This window comes from Eurytemora carolleeae, unplaced genomic scaffold (genome assembly GCF_000591075.1).
Source record: "Eurytemora carolleeae unplaced genomic scaffold, Eaff_2.0 scaffold1375, whole genome shotgun sequence".
Lineage (NCBI taxonomy): Eukaryota > Metazoa > Arthropoda > Copepoda > Calanoida > Temoridae > Eurytemora > Eurytemora carolleeae.
Genome location: NW_019397367.1, coordinates 61,953 through 81,887, shown reverse-complemented (window position 1 = coordinate 81,887; position 19,935 = coordinate 61,953). Strand labels below are relative to the sequence as shown.

The following is a 19,935-nucleotide window of genomic DNA, read 5'->3' as shown; positions in this document are numbered from 1 at the left end:
AATAATATATATTATATATTATTATAATATTGTAAAATCAAAACATTATTAGAAAATAGACTAAATAAGCTTAACATTATCGCACGATGATTACTTTATATCACTGCCATAATGAAATTGAGCCTAAACTGAGCAACTGAATGCTAAGGTGCAATTATGTAGTTTTATAAAGTTAATTTGACAAAATTAAAGTAAATGAAAGTAAATAATAAAAATCAAAGTGAGCTTGGATTAGGAACTCTTGTATAGTGGAAATAGAGATTAGTGCTTGATCCTGATATTTTGTTATTATGCAGATTAGTTCAGTCTATATTCGATGTCCAGCCGTGGTAATCTATACTTAATGAAATGAAGAGATTAAGCATTTATCCTCAAATTAAAAGCGCCCGCCATGGATATCAAGATCAAGTGATCGGGATTATGATTATCAGCATAAAAATTCCCTATGTTAAGAGAAACTTACACTAAAAATGAAGAAAAAAAATATTTTATAAAAAGGAATGGCTTTCATCCTGGATAACTGAGAACTAAGAGGGTAGGTTAGGGTTGGATGATCACGTGTTGATCACGTGATAAGAGGAGATGAAACCACCATATTAACACAACTAATAAAGGTACTGTCGACGTAATTTAGATTTATAAAGTGGCTCGTCTAATCGTCTAATCATCTAATCATCTAATCGTCTAATCGTCTAATCATCTAATCATCTAATCGTCTAATCGTCTAATCGTCTAATCGTCTAATCGTCTAATCAGCTAATTCAAAACAGTACTCTTGCAACTTTTATCTGATTAAAAATGTCGAAGGCATCTTCGTATTTCTAGCTTTAAAAGTGTTAAACTCGGGAAATTTCCCTCTTTTTTCTGAAGCAGAAATGCGCAAATGAATTTTTAAAAAAGATGAAAATTTTATGCGTTCTCGATCTTGATCAGACAAAAGTTTTTAAGAAACCGTGTAGATTAGAAACTCTTCTCTAAACACGGAGATTTACTTGAAACGACGTCTCACAGTCCCTTTCAGTGGAGATGAAACCACCATATTAACTCAACTATTAACATCATTTATCATAGAAGATAAACACAGATTAAACCGTTGCAGAGAAAATATAATTTTTTTCCTACGCGTGAGAAACATATACGATGAAAAATAGGTGTTCACTGTTAGAAAAAATACGATTAAAAAATATTGCACACTGTTAGAAAAAAATACAATAAAATAGTGGTGAACACTGTTAGAAAAAAATACGATAGAAAAATGGTGTACACTGTTAGAAACAAAAATACAATTGAAAAATGTTGTACACTGTTAGAAAAAAATAGGATTAAAAAATGGTGTACACCGTTAGCAAAAAATAGGATTAAAAAATGTTGTACACTGTTAGAAAAAAATACAATTAAAAATGGTGAACACTGTTAGCAAAAGATAGGATTAAAAAATGTTGTGCACTGTTAGAAAACAAAAACAATTAAAAAATTTGTTATTAAACTGTACAATCTAACCTTATTTTCTGTTCTCATTGTAAACAAAATTAAGTCCACTTACACAAAAAAAACCGATTTTGATTTTGCCAGTTGCTCCTTTTAAAATGAATTTTGAAAGACGAGCTCTAAATGTACATATCTAGGGCTAGAAGAATGCGAAGTTGAGTTGGTTAATAAAAAATCAAAGATCTCATGGCGTCACTTCAAAGTTGACCCGTTCTTTAAAATGGATGCATAATTTTATAGCTGTCTGGATCTCTGTAAACTATATTAACTACATCTAATTGTTTAAAGGAAGCGTCTCAAAGAGACTGAAAGCGTAATTTCTAGGCAGGCTCCGTGGCAAGATATCACTGCCTGATTCACACAGGTACCCTTATAACCTTAATCTGATCAATAATGTGAAAGATTTTGTTATTTTTCTTTCACTTATGTAGAGAAATCACTGTTGAAAAAATCAGTTTTCAAGCTTTTAAACATTGACATCTATAAATTTAATCTTTATCAGATAAAGGTTTCAAGGCTAGCGCTGCATATCGGACATTGACATCTTTGCACAGAGCTGGTCACCTAGCTGGTAACTTAAAGTTACGCTTACAGTCCCTTTTATTTAACTTTTATAGAATAGAACCAATAATGGGGCTGTCACCTAAAATTATTGAATATTTTGTTAGAATATAAAACTGTTAAATTAAATTAAAGAATTAAAGATATTTGAACCAAGGCACCCCGTGAGGGAGAGGCGTTCGGTCTCTTCTATTTAAAGCCATATGCGTTTGGTCTATAATTAAACAATGTATAAACTTACGGATTTGTTTGTTTAATATTTTTCATTCAAAAAGTACATGTCCGCAAAAAATGATATCAGAAAAAAGGCAAAAAAATTGTGTTCAATAGGTCAAATTGTGATTGAAAGTCCCAGCTTTCTCAAATATTGACAGAACCTTTAAATCCACGTGAAGAGGGTTGGCAAGGGCGAGCAATTCGAGAGAACGAGAATAAAAAAGTATTCTTTAAGGGGGGGGGTTAAACTTTTTAAAAACAATTGTATCACCTCGTGTCTTCTCCAAAGATGCATTTCCGTTATTATCTGTTACTGTTATCCCTATTGAGTAAGTTCCTGAAATGAATTTTAAATTTTAAATTACACGATATTTCTTATTTTTAAGTTACACGATATTTCTTATTTTTAAATTAGTTTAATTGGTAAATGCTGTTCTTATAATTTACGCATTTATTTCATGGAACAAAAAATACATTTTTGAAAATTACCAATTCACCATACAGAAATGGCAAAATAGTGAAATGAACAAAATATTATGAATTTAAAAAGTTGCGACATATCCCAAAATTTTAATAAAAATATTCACAACTTAAAAATGTAATTGTTGAGCAATTAAAAACTACTTTGAAAATTTTGCAAATTTATTTGTCGTTGCAATTATTACATTGTGGCCAATAATTTTGCGGAATATAAAGACGATTTTAGACTTTAAATAGTTCAATAAACATGAAACACAACATTTTTGCAGTGTAAACTGACCTTTATCACTTAATAAGTTAATTCTCAAGCTATTGGGAAACTATTTGCTTTATAATAACATTAGATATAGACGATTCATTAAATTTTCCTACTCCATGGCTATAATACAAGACCTGGGCTGGTGGCAAATTGTTTGAGGTAGCCTGAATATATTCCATCCTGAGCAGTTATATCTGGGAACCCTTGTCCTGAATCCTTCAAGGGGAACATGGAAACAAACCCTCCCGGACCCTGTAGGAAAAAAATCGAATTAAGTCTTTTGCCACAAACTCTGATTTTCTAATCCCTTTATTTTTACATTCCTATGTCTTAGACCTATATTTAGAAACTATGCACTTTCTTAGATAAAACAATCTAAGTTTGAAATATCAAATATCAGGATATAAAGATATAGGGATACAAAATTAGAATTTGTGGCAAAAACACATTTCCTTCGCATTCCTGAAGAATGCAGTTTTGGTGTTTTTTTTTATCGATAATGCCAGAATACTTGCAAATTTTGAAAATTTTGAAAATAATTTTGCATATTGAAATGAATGGTAAATTTATTTTGTTTTCCAACTTATTCAAAAACATTTTTTTGTTTCTAAAATTGCAGTTTCCATTTAGAATTATAGATTTTTTACGTAACTTTTTCAGATTATAAAAATAGAGCTTTCCAAAAATGTTTCATTGGTTTTCATTAAATTTGAAGTTTGCCAACATAGAAAGATTTAATTTTAATCAATATCGCGTAATTTCAAGGGGGTCTCCATGCAAAGATGTCAATGCCCGATTTACAACGGTACCCTTGAAACCTTTATCTGATCAAGTCTGAGTAAAATATTCATCTTAGTGTTTATTTATATTTTCATCTGTGGTTTTTCTGCAAAAGTAACATAATCAGTGATATCAGAAAATAGAGAATTTAATAATTTAAAAAAACTAATTCTGAAAACGTATCCACCCCCAAAGTAAGGAGTTTTAAACGTCGAATTTGCGCTCAAACTCAAGATTTACAGATCTTTTAAAAGTTTAATATGTCTCAAATGAATCCGAAAGAAGTTTTCCACAACACTGCATACTCAGTTCAACTACCTTACATAGCCGGTCACTCCCTTTAAGGGTTCAAGGGTACCCTTGTAAATTGAACATTGCCATCGTTTAATTGAGCGTTACTTAAAATTACGCGTACAGTATCTTAGAAAGATATATTCTTGAAATATTTTGACCTGAACTCTGCACTCTACTGATGCACCAATGATAGGAACTGTACCACGAAACAAACTTCAGAAAAAATATAATTTTCCATTATTTATTATGATTTTTATTTTTGATACAGTATTATGACCCACAATTTGTGGAATAGGAAGACGACATTGGAATAAAGATAGGATTTTAATAAGTCTAATTAGTATAATCTAATTAATTAGTCTAATTAGTATAATCTAATTAATTAGTCTAATTAGTATAATCTAATTAATTAGTCTAATCAACATGAAAAACAGTAATTGGGAAACCCATAAGTACATTTTTGAAGTTACTAGTAGAAGAATTCACAGACAAAATTACTTAAATATCGTCTCCTCATTCCACAGATATATGGGTCCCACTATGTAATTTTTTTTTTAATAAAATATGAATTTTTTCTTTACCTTGTAGAAATAATAATTTTTTCAGAAATCTCTTTGACGACTGTATTAATCTGAAAAAAGTAATATATTAAAAAGTTTTAGAATACAAAATTTTAAGAATTTATTTTGATTACCTTGTTAGTTGTAGCTAGCGCTATTACTGCATCCTCATCTGTTTCTGTGATAGTAACCTACAACAAATATTTCATAAATATTTAGGATTTTTATCTTTTTTTATACTTTTGATTTAACACTGGAATAAACAAAATGGAGGCAAATTCTGTATTTATTATTGTAAGAACCATGATTAAATAATTTTACATATTAATATGACAAATTATTTCATTTTAACAGGAATATTTCTTAAGGAACTTAGTTTTTGCCACAAACTCAATTTTATAATCAATATTTCTTGGAAACCTGATGGGGAAATCTTTTGATATTTCAAACTTAGACTGTTTTGTCTAAAGAATTCATTGTTTGAAATATCAAAGATCTACGACATCGGGTTGCACAGATATAAAGATTTTAATTTTGAATTTGTGACAAAAAATTATTTTCTTAATGGTTTATTCTTAAACAATAAAAAGGGCTAGAAACTTAGGTCAAATATTGTCAACATTTAACAATTAGTTAAATCATTTGTTCACTGAAGTTAAGCATGGATATTTAACTTTCAGTTTTACATAAAAACAATATAAAAAGAATTTAACATTATGCTGTTCATAAGGAGCTGACTTAAATATTTTGTAAAATCCAAATAAAATCTTACATCCACTGTAAACCCTTGGGATGGAATAATGGCATCAGAGTACATTTTAACTTTATATGTCCACACTCCAGTTAGTGATTCACCTAGATAAATAAATGATTTTAGATAAGAAGATATTTAGTTCAAAGTTTTTAGTTAATTTTTAAATTATACAATTTAACCTACGTGTTGAGAGTTCAATTGTATTGTGAAAAATTATGGAAACATATTTTTTGGTAATTTTTTTTTCGATCGTTTTTAACAACTTTCCGAAAGTTTTTGTAATCCCAATATCTTTTCTACTTGATGGTGTAAAATGTACTGCACCTGTGATATTTCAAACTTAGAGTTTATGATCTAACAGAGTTCATGGTTGAAATATCAAAGGTCTACAATTTTTTCCAAAGATACAAAGTTTGTGGCAAAATTTCATTTCTTTTACAAACTTTAAAAGAAACCCGAATTCAACATTTTTGCCCGGTAATGGAGTCTAAATGCGTTGAATATACAAGCGTAAGTAAGTATAAACCGGAAATTTGAAGAAAACCGTCCTGGAATTTAGCATACATATTTTGAAAAAACTGTTTTCTTTAAATAACATCAATTACAAGTAAAAGATTTTTTTAAAATGTCGTCTTCCTATGTTGCAGTTTTATGGTTAATGGGACCCAGCATGAAATCTGTTTATATTACCCGGAAATTTGAAGTATACCAGACCGTCCTGGAATTTTGCAAAACTATTCTGGTTTCCAGCAGGATCAATCACCTCAAAACTTTCAACCTAACAAACATTTGACATTTATTAACGAATTTTTTATTTATTAATAAGCTGGTAGCTGGTTGAAAATATGCAGCTTAGGAATTATATCATTTCATTTCAAATTAAGCCTTTGCAACAAATTTTAAAACTATATTTTTTCAACCCAATGTCGTAGACCTTATATATTTGTTCTTAGAACAAATTAGATTTAGAAAATTTGAATTAGCGGCAAAGACTCAATTCCTTTTTAAAAAGAAACATTTAACAGTCATTATTTATCAAACTTATTTCTATCAAATTATATTTTTAGAATTCAATTAGAGAATTGGTCATGGTAAACTTTTCTGTAAACACACATATTTAAATAATACTCAATGCTTAATGAGATTTTTCCTAACAAAGTTAGTTAAGCTGGAAATTTAAATAAGTGTTTCGAGATTTGAGCCGGCGCTCAATTGGAACCGGGTATTGGCGGTTCAGAGACGCGATTCAATTTCTGTAAATTCGGCCTCTGGTTTCTTGAAAATTTTGTGAATATTTTGAATCATCTTTAGATCGTGAGATATATCATCTAAATTGTTTTTCTTATTCCAAAAGTTTGAATTAAAATATGAATAGGTTGGTTCAGAATTCATTAGAAAATTAGAATAATACCTTCGTAATGTCTTTAATCTCTAGAACTACTGCCATATCTGTCCGAAGACCATGTTCGACACTAGAAAAAATGAAAAAAAAGAAAAAAGAAAAAATTCTCATGATTTGGCCATTAGTTTTTGAAAATAAAAATATGAGTTTTGGAAAGTTTTTTGCATAATCTTTATATTTTTTAAAAAATAAAAAAATTTGATTTAAATGAAAATTTATTTTTCCCATTTTAACACAAATTTTTCAAAAATGAAATCTCGTTTTTGTGTTGATACATTAAGTCAACGCAAATATTTAAGCCAAATACTCCATTTAAATTAGTTTTTAATATTTCATTTTTTTAATATTTATTTTAGAATTAAAATTTTTTAACAAAATTTTTTAAAAGAGTAGAGAATTTAATCTTTGGCTGTTCTATCTTCTTTTTAGCTGATCATACATCTGCTTTCTGTTCCTCCTTTGTAGATCTATGCAAATTCCTTGTAGACAAAGGAAATATGGATTTTGAGACATGTTTCTGCTTTTGTTTCTCCCTAATATTCCCAATATTTCCCAGAGCTGCAGCTCTCTATTTGGCAATTTTCTTTTTCATACTATTCTTTAATTTAATATCATGGCGCCAGAAATATCAAATTAAGTATATAACAGAAAGTTTTGTTTGTGATCCATTCAGAGGTATAAAATTTCTCTGATGAAGTAAATTGTGGAATTCTTGATGATTGCGGATGCAGCTATTACAGGTTGGAAAAATAAAAGTCACTGCTAAGCGGGGTTTGAAAATTCTGTGGATCCATTGTCAGAATTCTGAGTCAATAATGACAAATGGGATAAAAAAGGTTAGGTTAGGAGTGGATCGTTTCGACAAAAGAATTAAAGAATTCTTGATTCTTGTTAGTTCATCTTGGACAGTGCTTCAGAATACAGCCTCGTCTTTTCAACAATCTTTTCCTTACAGCCAGCAGAGTATAAACCGGTTTCATAGTGTATGGTGCACAACCTATCAGGGTTCTGCTTTCTATGTTTCCATTTTCCTTGTTTCTGGCAATTATTTTCTTTTTTTCCAAGTAGGGTGTACTGCCAAGTTGTTTAAACTGGAGAGAGTTGTATAAGAACCTGACTGTTCTGAGCTCCCTTAATGCTTACACATAGAACCAGATTCAATAGAAAGAATTAACGTCTTCGACGAGTTTGGATATTTAATAACAGCTAACCAGGCTTGTTATAAAGGAGTATATTTAAAGCTGCCAGTAGCAAAATCTGAATCCAGCCAGGTAAAAACTTCCATTCTCCAGGCTAAAAGATGAATTCAGGCCTTTATTATTACTTTTAGTTCCATTTATTTCTTTTCCATTTGTGTGGAGGGGTTAATACAGGGGATTTACACCCCTGGCTAAAGTTTCTTTAGTTTGCCAGTTTCTCTCTCTCAGTTTCTTTGAGTACTTTTAGAAGCGCCGAGTAGGACCTTTTATGTTGCTTCTCTGAAAGCTAGATGTACACTGTAATATTTCATTAATATTTAACTTTAAAAGTACATTTATTGCTTTTGAACTACATTATGAATAACGAGTGTATAAAAGGATATGAAGGTTAGTAGGTCATACTACTGATTTGCGGATTTTATAATGCCCTTTCGGAGATTTTCATCCTCTACAAAAAAAAAGATTTACCTAAATGTTTTTATACTTGTGATCGATGAATGTTTGAAACTGAATATTTTCTGTCTTTTCTTTATCTCAACCTGAAAAATTAGAGTGAACTCAATTTTTTGTTGACTCTTTTTTAGAATGACATGCTCAATTCACAATGATACTTGTAAAACCTATGTCTGAACGTTTCTCGAATAAAATTGACAATTTCTCTTTAAAAGAGAATTGCAGAAATGCAAGAGAGACACGGAATAAAATTAACATTTTTAACTCGATCTTTGAACAGCTATTTGCACACTGACTTTATAAGGCAAAATGGAACGTATACCGAACATTTATGTACACAGAGAATAGAATAAATATTAGAGTGGAATTTAGAAAATCCCTCGGTATGAATTTTGTCAGTCCCTTTCAGCCTGAAAGGGAGTTCAAAGTGTACAAATCATGTAAATGTTCACAAATTATATGCAGTACAGTACATTAATACAGTATGTTCCCTAGACTATCTATTTCAATTTCGAATTTTGTAAAGCTGTTAAATAAACTTTAAAAAATGAATTAGGAGAATAAAAAACATCATTTGATTTACAATTATAACGGAAAATCAACGTTTGTAAAGTGAAAGGCATAGAGTCTATGTGAAATGATCATTGGTCAATTATGAAACCAGCTTATTTCATAATTTGGTTTTCTTTTAGTATTAATTTTAGATTTACTATAAAATGATGTTCCATCAAGGGCCCAAAAGGTTATATAGCCCAAATATGTGAAGTACACCTGCAGTATGGAAACAGTACAACAAAATGGCCGTTTTACACTTTTTTCTAGTAAATTCTACTCTAATATATATTCTATTCTCTTTTTTTATGCACCTTGTTTACTATATGGTTTAGAATCTCTTGGAAGTAAGCTGTACTTGTTGGCCCCGCTGTACTATTTGTACTAAATTCCTCCTGTACACCGTACACCCCTCCGTACTGCAGCATATAAATCAAAATTCTAAAATGTCTCCATATGGGATGGTCAATGTCATAGACCTTAGGTTTAAACAATCTAATATATGGTTTAGAAAGTTTGAGTTTGTGGTGAAGGCTCAATTTCTTTAAACTTTTTAGACACTCTGAATTCTGAAGCTAAAATATCATTTTTCATGTGTTGACCGGCTATCCAGCTGGCTAGGACTAGAACTTGAATATAATTATACTGTAATGAAACTTTAAAGTGTAAAATGTACGTATTTGTCACGGGCAGCTGTTGTACATTTGAATTTCCAAGCCGGGTCAACCTTTCCAGTCCCATTTTGCACTGTATCGCTCGGACATTGGGTAAATAAAGCAGACACTCAATAGGACTAGCCGGTGCAACAAAGTTGAGGCGGTCAGACTTTAGGTTGAATTTACTTTTAAGGGTCAAGGGTGCGTGTTATGAAAATTATTTGATTTATTCTCCTTTGTGATTTGAACTAATTCAGTTGGGAATTCGTTCTTGAGACAGGAAATTAAAAACACCTAAAATATAATCAAATAAATTCCTGTATTCAAAATGGTCTTATACTTGAATTAGATATATGTACAACTTAAACGAAATATGTATAGGAGTTTTTGTTAATGTTTCTAAAACATTACATATTGTACTTTTATTTTCTAAAAATTAATAATATTTGTGGCGTGAAGCAATCATAATGAAAACGTAAATTATACCTTGAAACTAAGTAATAACTCCAAAATGTATTTAACTGCTTGTTTAGGGCTTAACATTCTTTTAATTTTTCTATTTTATCTCTTAGAAATTTAGACATTTTTTTTCAATAATTCTGAAACTTTCTTTTAATAAAATTAGCTCCCTGATGGCCCTGTCCCAGACCGTCTGGGTATTCGTACGAACAGGGTCTCCCTAAATCAAGGTTAAATGGATTGTAAGCTTAACTTCATATCACTCTCGATCCATGCAAAGATGGCAATGCCCGATTCACAACAGAACCCTTGAAAGCTTGGTCTATTCAAGTATCAATTAAATATAAATGTTTATGATTTTAAAAGTTTATTATTTTCAATTGTGGGTTCTCTGCAAAAGTGACTTGTGCATTTCTACTGCAAAAGAATTATTTCAATTAAACTATTTTAAACCTATAGAAAAACGTTGTTGTGAATAGAACATTGCCATCTTTGCATGAAGGTCACTTGAAATTATATTTACAGCTCCTTTAAGTTCAAATTTAGTCGTTAATAAAGACCATGTTTAATCATGGTAAAGGTCATCGTAAATCTAAAGTTTATAGATAATCTAACAGTAATCTATTTATCAAATTATCTATCTAATAACCATCCAACTATCTACAGGGTGTCCCAATAAACATGGGAATTCAGGGACGAATTCGATATCGTCTTTTTATATAATTCTTTGATTTAGTATAGTGATACCTATTTAGAAAGCTGTAATCCCTAAGATTTGCGTCTGCTATGTTTACAATTTGTTTGTTTATGTTTTGACTGCATACGGTTGTACTTAGTAAAACAAGACAACTACAGTATACAAACAGAGTAAACTTGTCCGTCTTCACTGTTCATTTTGTGGAGACATTATAGACACATCTTTACAGCCATTTACCGTTTTTATAAAATAAACTCTGGCAGACATAATAATATTTTGGCTTTTGGAATTAGGTATTACAATGCTAATTCATAACAAAGACGATATCGAATTCGTCACTGAATTCCCATGTTTTTTGGGACACCCTGCATGTAATAACTATCTAACTCTCTAACTGTCTATTAACTATCTCAGGAGATCCTGTTCCAATAACAGAACTCATGTTTCACACTGTAAAGCTTCACCATCTACTTCAGCTTCCTGCAGTAAACCAGCAACTGCTTCAGCTTCAGCAACTATGTGTCCTATTTGTAGAGGAGAAGGATGTGAGTGCAACATGAGGCAATAATGCTGTTATGAAGTGTGAATACATCTGTCTTATATGATTGTTATACTTTTTGTTTTTTCTCTTTTTAATTGTCTGGAAAGATTTAAAGTGCTGCTATTATTATAAACGAAAATATACATTTCAAATTCGAACTATCTAATTATCTATCTGATAACTTGCAATAACTATCTAACTATCTATATATCTACTATCTAATTATCTAATATCTACCTATCCAATATCAAACTATCTATCTAATAACGATTATATCTACCTCTATCTATCAATTATCTAGTTGTCTTTCTAAAAACTATCTAACTATCTATCTAGTAACTAGCTCTCTTATAACTATCTAGCTATCTATCAACCATCTAACTTTCTATCTGATAACTTCCTAACTAACTATCTAACTATCTATCTATCTAACTACCTTTCAAACCAACCTGTTAATATCTGTGACTAGGGTCTGGGGTAGAAGTGTTCGTGTAGTGGATAATGAACTAAAATGTCAAATTCAGAAAATTAAATTTAAATTTACTTTTACTTTTAAGGTTTTTTTATAAGGTCATATTTTACAAAATGTTTGTTTTAAAGTCGAACCTTCATGTTAGCAACTTGATCTGTGATATGACTATTTGATCTAGCAGAATTCGTATACATAATATCAACTGTCAAAAGTCAATAACATTTGGTTGAAAATATTTAAGTATTAAAAAATGTCAGATTAATGCTTAAGTAATTAATTCCTCAATTTGCATTTGATTGAAATAAAAGCAAAATGTTTTATGTGAAATATTTGAATTTGAACCTGAATGTAATTATACTGAGTCGTGTTCCAGACGGAATAGTCAGAATAAATCTAAAAATAAATTACGATTTTTCTCATTTAAGAAAAAAATTAGGCCGAAATAATTTTGAATTAAAAAAAAATTCAAAAATTCGCATCTTTCACCAGATTAATCTTAACTTAAGAAATATGGAATGTAGAAATGACTTTGTAATTTTATTAAAAATTATAATTTTAATGCAATAAATAAAAAAAAAATATTTCAATAAAAAATTGACTATTTTCTGAATAAACGTGCATTGTACCTAAGAATAGCTTTATGAATGGATTCCCAGTTTTCTTGCATCCCAGAACTCAAATCTAGAACTATTTAACACGTAAGTAATTATATATTAGAGTTACAGAGTGATATAAGATCTTAAGTTTATCAATAAAATGTATTAAAATATTATTGTGTTTTTACTAATTTAAATCACAACTATATGCCTCACGATGAAACTCCTGTACCACGGCCCGACTTTTATACAGCTAGAGAAAATATACGGGTAAACGGAAAAAGGGTTAATGAATTGTCTCCTTCTAGTGAGATAAACGTGACCAGGAACAGTTTATTATAAAAAATTCTTAGGCCTGACATTTCTCATTTTACAATATTTGATCTCTGCAGTAGATCGTATTTTCTCAATTAAACTGGAATTTTAGTTATGTTTCTGAAAACTTAAAATATTTTAATCCAACGTGTACGGAACTTACTTCCATTTGACGCGGTTCCTGTGCACTGTGCAGTGTGCAGTGTGTGAAGTACATAGATATATAAATAAATATCTAAATAAAGTATTTATGGTACCAACCAAACAAACGTCCATCAATAGCTAACACCCCCCTCCCTCCCTCACAATATACAGAAGTGGGACCTGTTTAGAGATGGACATTGTTTTTGTGAACAAACAACGTTTTTCAAAACGATTAAAATTCGTTAATTTAATGAATGATGAAATAACGATTTTTTTTGTCTTTTTTGGATCAGCCAGAATGTTAATGAACGATTTTTTTGGACGAATAGTAAAAACGATAATTAATCAACTAAACAAACGATTAAATTAAACGATCGTTCAGTGAAATGAAAAATATAAGATGGAAAATGAAAACAAACACATTTATTTTTTTTGTAAGACTGAAATGAACGAAATGGGTCGTTAAAAATGATGAATAAGCAAATTGAAAATATCCGAATGCGCCCATCTCTAATCCTGTTTGTTCACAAGTATCAAGATTGAGGACTATATAAGTGCCCACTGGAGAAGAATTTATCCAAAGTAAATACCAGTACTGTCAGTTCTCCTATTGGAGGAACCCGATATTAGAGTGAATTGTTATTGGTCGGCTCTGTATCATATTCAAGGATTTATTTGGACCAAATAGTTAAAAACAATTCCACTAGGTGTCTCTCAACCCAATTTAAGATTTGAATAGAAAACCCCTATAATGTCAGATAGTAAGTATTGAAAAATCAAAGGTTGTAATGTATAGTATGTAATGAAGAAATTTTAGCAATAAAAAAGATGCTTTGCCAGTAAATATTGAACACACAAATTTCATTTTAGATCATAACATGGATAATAACAGCATATAAATGTTTGTTGATAACGGAGGCATCACAGTCATTTATTCGCTCTTTGCTTTTTTTTTATTCAGTCTCCCTTTGAATTTTTAACCAAAGGAAAGGGACTATATTGTTGTTATAGCGAAATACTAGTAATCCCCCTAACTCTAAAATCCAACAATGGGGTCACGGGATAAGTTACAATATCATAGGCTTTACAATAAACGCTATCCATACATATCCATTACTCAAAAAGAATAATCTTCTTTGTGTGAGACGAATGTTCAAGGATTTATTAGGACAAGCTAGGTAACCGAGAACCCCATACATTTCAGACAGTAAGCTTTGTTAGAAATTTGAGATACGTAATATGCTATAAAGTAATTTTAAACAATGAAAAAATTGTTATCACAGTATAAAAAATGCACATTTATGTGACTTTACCATGCATAAGATGGAAAATTAGATCATTTATTGCTAACTATTGTGTTTCTTATTCATCTTCAGTGTTCGAATTTAATGAATTTGAGCCGCGTCTTAAATCCGCCAAAAACTGGTTTCAATTGAGCGCCGGCTTAAATCTTGAACCAATGAATACTGATTTTAAGTAAAACCAATCATATTTGAGCCGCGAATTAAATTTAAACCCAGGGTTGAAATCTTGAAATTTTCCCTATTTGTCTATTATAATCAACCATCATGTAGCTGAGAAAGCAGCATTCAACTTTACGATATTCAAAAGTGAAAACCTTGATTGAAGAAATTTCGCGTTTTAGATTAATTAATTTTTGCATGTAAACCCAAAAAACGGTTGTAATTGGATATGTTTTGTTTCCGGTTACGCAAATTATTTAAAATTTAAAAAACAGCTGATAAGCTATGGTTACTATTTAAGCATAATTACGTAATGCTTAAATTTGGTCATCAGCCGTTAATAAAGTGTTTTAAATGTATATAGAATGATTTGATAAACAAATTATATGTACAGCAGCTGCAACAAGAGGCAATAAATGTTATAAAAAACTGCATAAAATCCATCAGTCGTCTCATTCTTTGTGGGTAACCCTGCACATAAATATCCAATATCCGTTGGTAACTTCATTTACCTAAAGTATAAACTGATGTTTGTGGTAAAACGTACTCATAACGAACAGCTTCATACCTAAATTATTTAATATGTATTATTTTGTATTTACTATTTATACAGGGTGTCCCAATAAACATGGGAATTCAGTGACGAATTCGATATCGTCTTTTCAAATAATTCTTCGATTTAGTATAGTGATACCTACTGGGGAAGCTGTAATCCGTAAGAGTTTCGTCTGCTATGTTCACATTTTGTTTGTTTATGTTTTGACTGCATACGGTTGTACTTAGTAAAACAAGAAAATTGCAGTATACAAACTTCACTTCACTGTTCATCTTGCGGAGACATTATAGACACATCTTTGCAGTCTTTTACCCTTTTCATAGAATAAACTCTATCAGACATAATAATATTATGGCTTTTAAAATTAGGCATTACAATGCTAATTCATAACAAAGACGATATCAAATTCGTCACAGAATTCCCATGTTTTTTGGGACACCCTGTATATACATCAAATCTGATCGAGGCTGTAAGCGTAATTTCAAGTGATCCTCCATTTCATATGTGGAAGATATCATAGTTTTCTTCACTCATCAAGTGTTTGACTCTTTCTACATCGTTTCTTATAAGCAAGAAATGCGCAAATCATTTTCGCAAAAAAACACAAATGAAAATAATCTGTTTAAAGTAACAAAAACATGGATATCTCATTCATACTTGATCCAGGACAAAGCTCTTAAGGGTACCGCGGGTAGTAAATCGGGCATTGCCATCGTTCCTTTAAAAGTCACATCAATTTAAGCAAACAGTCTATTTTAACAATATTTACAAATCATATGAAATATCAATCTTTTAAATTGACTAAGAATAGCAATGAATAATTAGAGAGATTATATGAGAATGTATTAAATGTTTTAAAACTTTAATGAAAAAGTTATTCTGTCTATTTGGGTACTTTTGCATATGATTCTTTGTGGCGGTTAACGACCTTTAATTTCTTTATTTTAACCATTCATCTAAGTAACAATGAGGAAGATATCGTCTTTTTTTCATTCATTGTCTTCAATTGAAAATAATTAATTTTGAACAACAAAAAAAACAAGGATATTTTATTAACCCATAAGAGGAATAGTCACTTGAAACAACACATTTAAAAACTAAAACAGTCCCTTTAAAGAACCAAAGGTATCTTCTCAAACGAAGATTACTGTAATTCAAAAGTTTTATTCTACTTAAAGGGAGAGACCGGCTAGACAAGGTAGTTCAACTGAGAGTGCAGTAGTGTATAGAATTTTTTTTTTGATTCTTATGAAATTTGTGAGACGTTTTTATTTTTTATATTTGTTTAGGAAGAGTGCAAATTCAATCTTTAAGATCCTCCTGGATTGTTCATTTAGAAGGGAGGATTTTTTCTAGCCGGTCTTTTCCTTTTTAAACATAACAGGCTTTCAGGTTGACCCTTTAGCTTACCCTGTCTCCTTATGTTGACCCTGTTTAAGATCAGGATGATTGGATATGATTGATCTGGCAGATTTACCCCCACATACCAGATTCTGTTTGGTTGGGGCTAAACAAAAATAATAATAGTCTAAATAAATTTATTTTTTGGTGTACACAATGTACAATACTAGAATCGTTTCTAAAATTTTGAAAACCAGGGCCGGGCAAAAGCTAAAGTGCCAAGATAACGTAACATAAATTAAAAACATGAATAAATTACACGTTTGAATTATGTGTATAGTTAAAAAGGAATAAAAACGACACTGTGTTGAAAAAAGAAAACTTTATGGTGGATCAGTAAAAATAGAAGGAAAATGAAAGTGGAATGACAGAGAAAATTACAGGAAAATAAAAAGAAAAAAGAAAAAGAAAACGAAAAGAAAGTTAAATGAAAATGAAAGACAAATTGCCAGGAAAATAAAAGAACATTGAAAGAGAAAATGAAAGAGAGAATAAAAGAAAAACGGAAAGGAAAAGGAAAGAAATAATGAAAAAGAAAATGTTAGGAAAATGAAAGAAAAGTAAAAGGAGAAACCAAAAGAAAAATAATGAAAGATAAATTAAAAAGAAATTGAAAGAAAATGAAAGTAAAAATGAGAGAAAAGGGACTAATATAACTAATATAAAAATGAACGATAAATAATTTGAAGAATAAGAAGAAATGTAGCTATACCTAAAATTTCAAGATTTTCCCTCTCAGCGCAGTTAATAATAATAATGATACCGGAAAGAGATGTAGAGGATGTTGGTGTACAGGAACCGTACACACAATACTGCTGCTGTACAGTATTACCGGATACACAGCCCTGTACAGTGTACAGCGTACAATATATAGCTTGCAATGTATGGTGTACATGGAATACAATATTATAGAATGCGAGATGGAGAAAATTGTTTATCTAATTCTAACAAAAAATTTGCAGAGTATATTAATTTAAAACTTAAAAATTGTTTTTAGTAAAAGATATCCTACCTCGGTTTTTATCATAGAAGTCAACCGGAAATATTCATCTCTAAAATATGAAAAATATGTTATTACATATTTCAACAAATATAAATATCTATTATTGTTCAAATATAGGAAAAGTTGCAAAAATTTGATTATAAACGAAAATATGGTAAATTTCGTTTCAACTGAAAAAATTTGTTTGAACCTAACTATTTCAAGTGGATCAAAACATAATTGTGAAATCCCACCATTTCATAATTTCACAAACTAAGATTTTCTTATCCGTATATCTTTGCAAACCGTAGTTGTTGACCTTTGATATTTCAAACTATGAATTCTGTTTGATTCAAATTAGTTTGGTATATTAAAGATTTATATCATAAGGTTGCAAAGATTATAGGGAATAGAAAATTTTAGTTTGTGGCAGAAACTATATAGATAAAAATATAATTATATAAAATTATACCAAGTGGTCTAATCATGAAACCCCGCTTTTAAGTGAGCCTCCATTGGCAGAGTTGCATGTCAGATTCACAACAGTACCCTCTAAACCTTTAACTGATGTCAGATTCACAACAGTACCCTCTAAACCTTTAACTGATGTCAGATTCACAACAGTACCCTCTAAACCTTTAACTGATGTCGGATCAACCCTGATTTGTGATCAGTCAATGGTTTAAACGTTATAAATCTTAAGGTTCACTTGAAATTACAGTCACTTTAAATTCAATAAAATAAATGTCATTAACCTGTAAATAGAATCGTTTTTGAAACCTTGGCGTTCGTTGAAAACTCCAAATCTAAACTTGATCCATTCGTTCATCAACAATAAACCTAAACAAATTATCATATTATTCGTTCATCAACAATAAACCTAAACAAATTATCATATCATTCGTTCATCAACAATAAACCTTAACAAATTATCATATCATTGGTTCATCAACAATAAACCTTAACAAATCATCATATTATTAATTTTTGTAGATTTTAGCAACCTTGAACTCAGTATAGATTCTGGTAAGATAAACAGGATGAAAAAAGTATGTTGGTGTTTACTTAGATGAGTCTTTGTCTTGAGACCACCATTGAAATGCTATTTGTTTTAAATTATACAGAGTCCGAATTTAATGAATTTTAGCCCCGTCTTAAGTCAGTCAGAAACTGCTTTCAAATGAGCGCCGGCTTAAATCTTGAAACATTAAATACTATTTTAAGTGGAAAATTTGTGCAAAATTTGCAATTTTGTTCCAGAAAAAGTAAAATTATATGTTTGCAAAAGTTTATTTGAATCCCATATTTGTTACTGTCTAGAAGTATTTGGGTGAGAAAGATCCTCCAAACTAAGACCAATTTTAGTGATACAATAAAATGCATAAGAAATATTGTAAGTCCCAGATCCTATCAAATAAAATACACTTTGTTTCATGCAAATTTGTAATAGAGGGAATATTCCATTTTCCTTTGAACACTTTTTCACTCCTTATCTTTCAGACGAGAAAACCGTTCTAAACAGTATATTCTGAATGTACCATTCGATCCTCCCCAACTCCTGATCTGGGTTTCCCCAACAGGTTGCAAAGATATGAGGATTAGAAAATTTGATCTTGTGGCGTAGACTAAATTCCTTTAGTCAGATTCAATATCAATCTAAGTGAATAAATCTATACTTCATCCAGTAATTTATCAAATTCAAACCTTAAAAGTTATCTTTATAAAATAACTATCTTGAGAACCCAGCGTTGCTCATAGTTACTCATAGTTGCTCATAATTACTCATATTTACTCATAGTTTCTCATATTTACTCATAGTTACTCATATTTACTCATAGTTACTCATATTTACTCATAGTTACTCATAGTTACTCATAGTTGCTCATAGTTACTCATATTTACTCATAGTTACTCATATTTACTCATAGTGCCGCCTTTTACCCGTGCGTAGTCTTAAATTACGATGTTTTCCCTATAAAATTGGCCCAACTTAACTTAGAATCTTTAGCTATGAACATTCCTGTGGTTCTCCCGAGTTTCCCAGTCAAAATTTGAGGCAAATCCGTCAAAGGCTTCATGAGTTATGAACTTATGATCGGCCATACAAACAGACAAACAGAGATTACAACTTTATATATCTTTATACATAAATTTTGTGAATATCAACTTAAAGCTTGTATTCTTGCTTACGTTCATATGGCCTTATTCCCGGGAAGGAATCAGCTTCAAATAAAAACCACAAGACTGTTTTGCCTGCACAATTCAATTCACTGGACACTTGCTACAAATTAATTTGTATCCATATAAGTAATTTATGTTCCGAGAATGACAGTTTTTTACCATAACTAGTATTTTATCTTTATTTTGCTAAAATTTTGTTCATTAAAAATTATTTATAGACAAAATGCTAAAAACATGCTCACTGTCTAAATTTTATACTTTTTATATTCATATACCAAATTGGTCTGAGAGCCACCTAGTTATAAAGTTTTGAACTAAATGGTCGAAATTAATGCTTGAATACAACATCTAATCCGACCAATGACAATTCACCATGGGGACGCATTTCCCCCAATCATGGAACTGGAGCTGGATACTGGATTCCTCGCGTTGAATTTATATAATAGAGGCAGATGTTCAGAAGCAGATGCCTCT

General features: G+C 30.4%; 2 protein-coding genes across 2 annotated transcripts in view; both read right to left on the bottom strand.

Annotated features, from left to right (window-relative positions):
- Positions 1 to 2,099: 2,099 nt before the first annotated feature.
- LOC111713786 (calcium-activated chloride channel regulator 1) lies at positions 2,100 to 9,944 on the bottom strand. Its single transcript, XM_023488725.1, has 12 exons — positions 9,889 to 9,944; positions 9,313 to 9,417; positions 8,462 to 8,532; positions 6,804 to 6,864; positions 6,083 to 6,170; positions 5,411 to 5,493; positions 4,773 to 4,829; positions 4,660 to 4,709; positions 4,237 to 4,291; positions 3,139 to 3,256; positions 2,537 to 2,602; positions 2,100 to 2,131 (listed from the first exon to the last, which is right to left on the bottom strand). The coding sequence occupies exons 4-12, from the start codon at positions 6,837 to 6,839 to the stop codon at positions 2,100 to 2,102; spliced, it is 585 nt and encodes a 194-aa protein (XP_023344493.1). The 5' UTR covers positions 6,840 to 6,864; positions 8,462 to 8,532; positions 9,313 to 9,417; positions 9,889 to 9,944.
- A 331-nt stretch (positions 9,945 to 10,275) lies between these two features.
- The window catches only part of LOC111713785 (calcium-activated chloride channel regulator 4A), a 14,440-nt gene continuing 4,780 nt past the window's right edge, over positions 10,276 to 19,935 (bottom strand). The window contains exons 6-14 of the mRNA XM_023488723.1: positions 18,036 to 18,120; positions 17,311 to 17,350; positions 17,011 to 17,143; positions 16,308 to 16,404; positions 14,854 to 14,909; positions 12,450 to 12,510; positions 12,166 to 12,216; positions 11,801 to 11,857; positions 10,276 to 10,333 (exon numbers count right to left, since the gene is read on the bottom strand). Of these exons, the coding sequence (XP_023344491.1) occupies positions 10,276 to 10,333; positions 11,801 to 11,857; positions 12,166 to 12,216; positions 12,450 to 12,510; positions 14,854 to 14,909; positions 16,308 to 16,404; positions 17,011 to 17,143; positions 17,311 to 17,350; positions 18,036 to 18,120 (638 nt within the window). The remainder of the gene's footprint in view (positions 10,334 to 11,800; positions 11,858 to 12,165; positions 12,217 to 12,449; positions 12,511 to 14,853; positions 14,910 to 16,307; positions 16,405 to 17,010; positions 17,144 to 17,310; positions 17,351 to 18,035; positions 18,121 to 19,935) is intronic.

Coding starts and splice junctions, on each gene's coding strand:
- LOC111713786 (XM_023488725.1), bottom strand. CDS start 6,839: ATGGCAGTAGTTCTAGAGATTAAAGACATTACGAAG. Junction 4,710..4,772: donor CGCTAGCTACAACTAACAAG/GTAATCAAAATA, acceptor TACTTTTTTCAG/ATTAATACAGTCGTCAAAGA. Junction 2,132..2,536: donor ATCTTTGGAGAAGACACGAG/GTGATACAATTG, acceptor CAATAATTTTAG/GTGACAGCCCCATTATTGGT.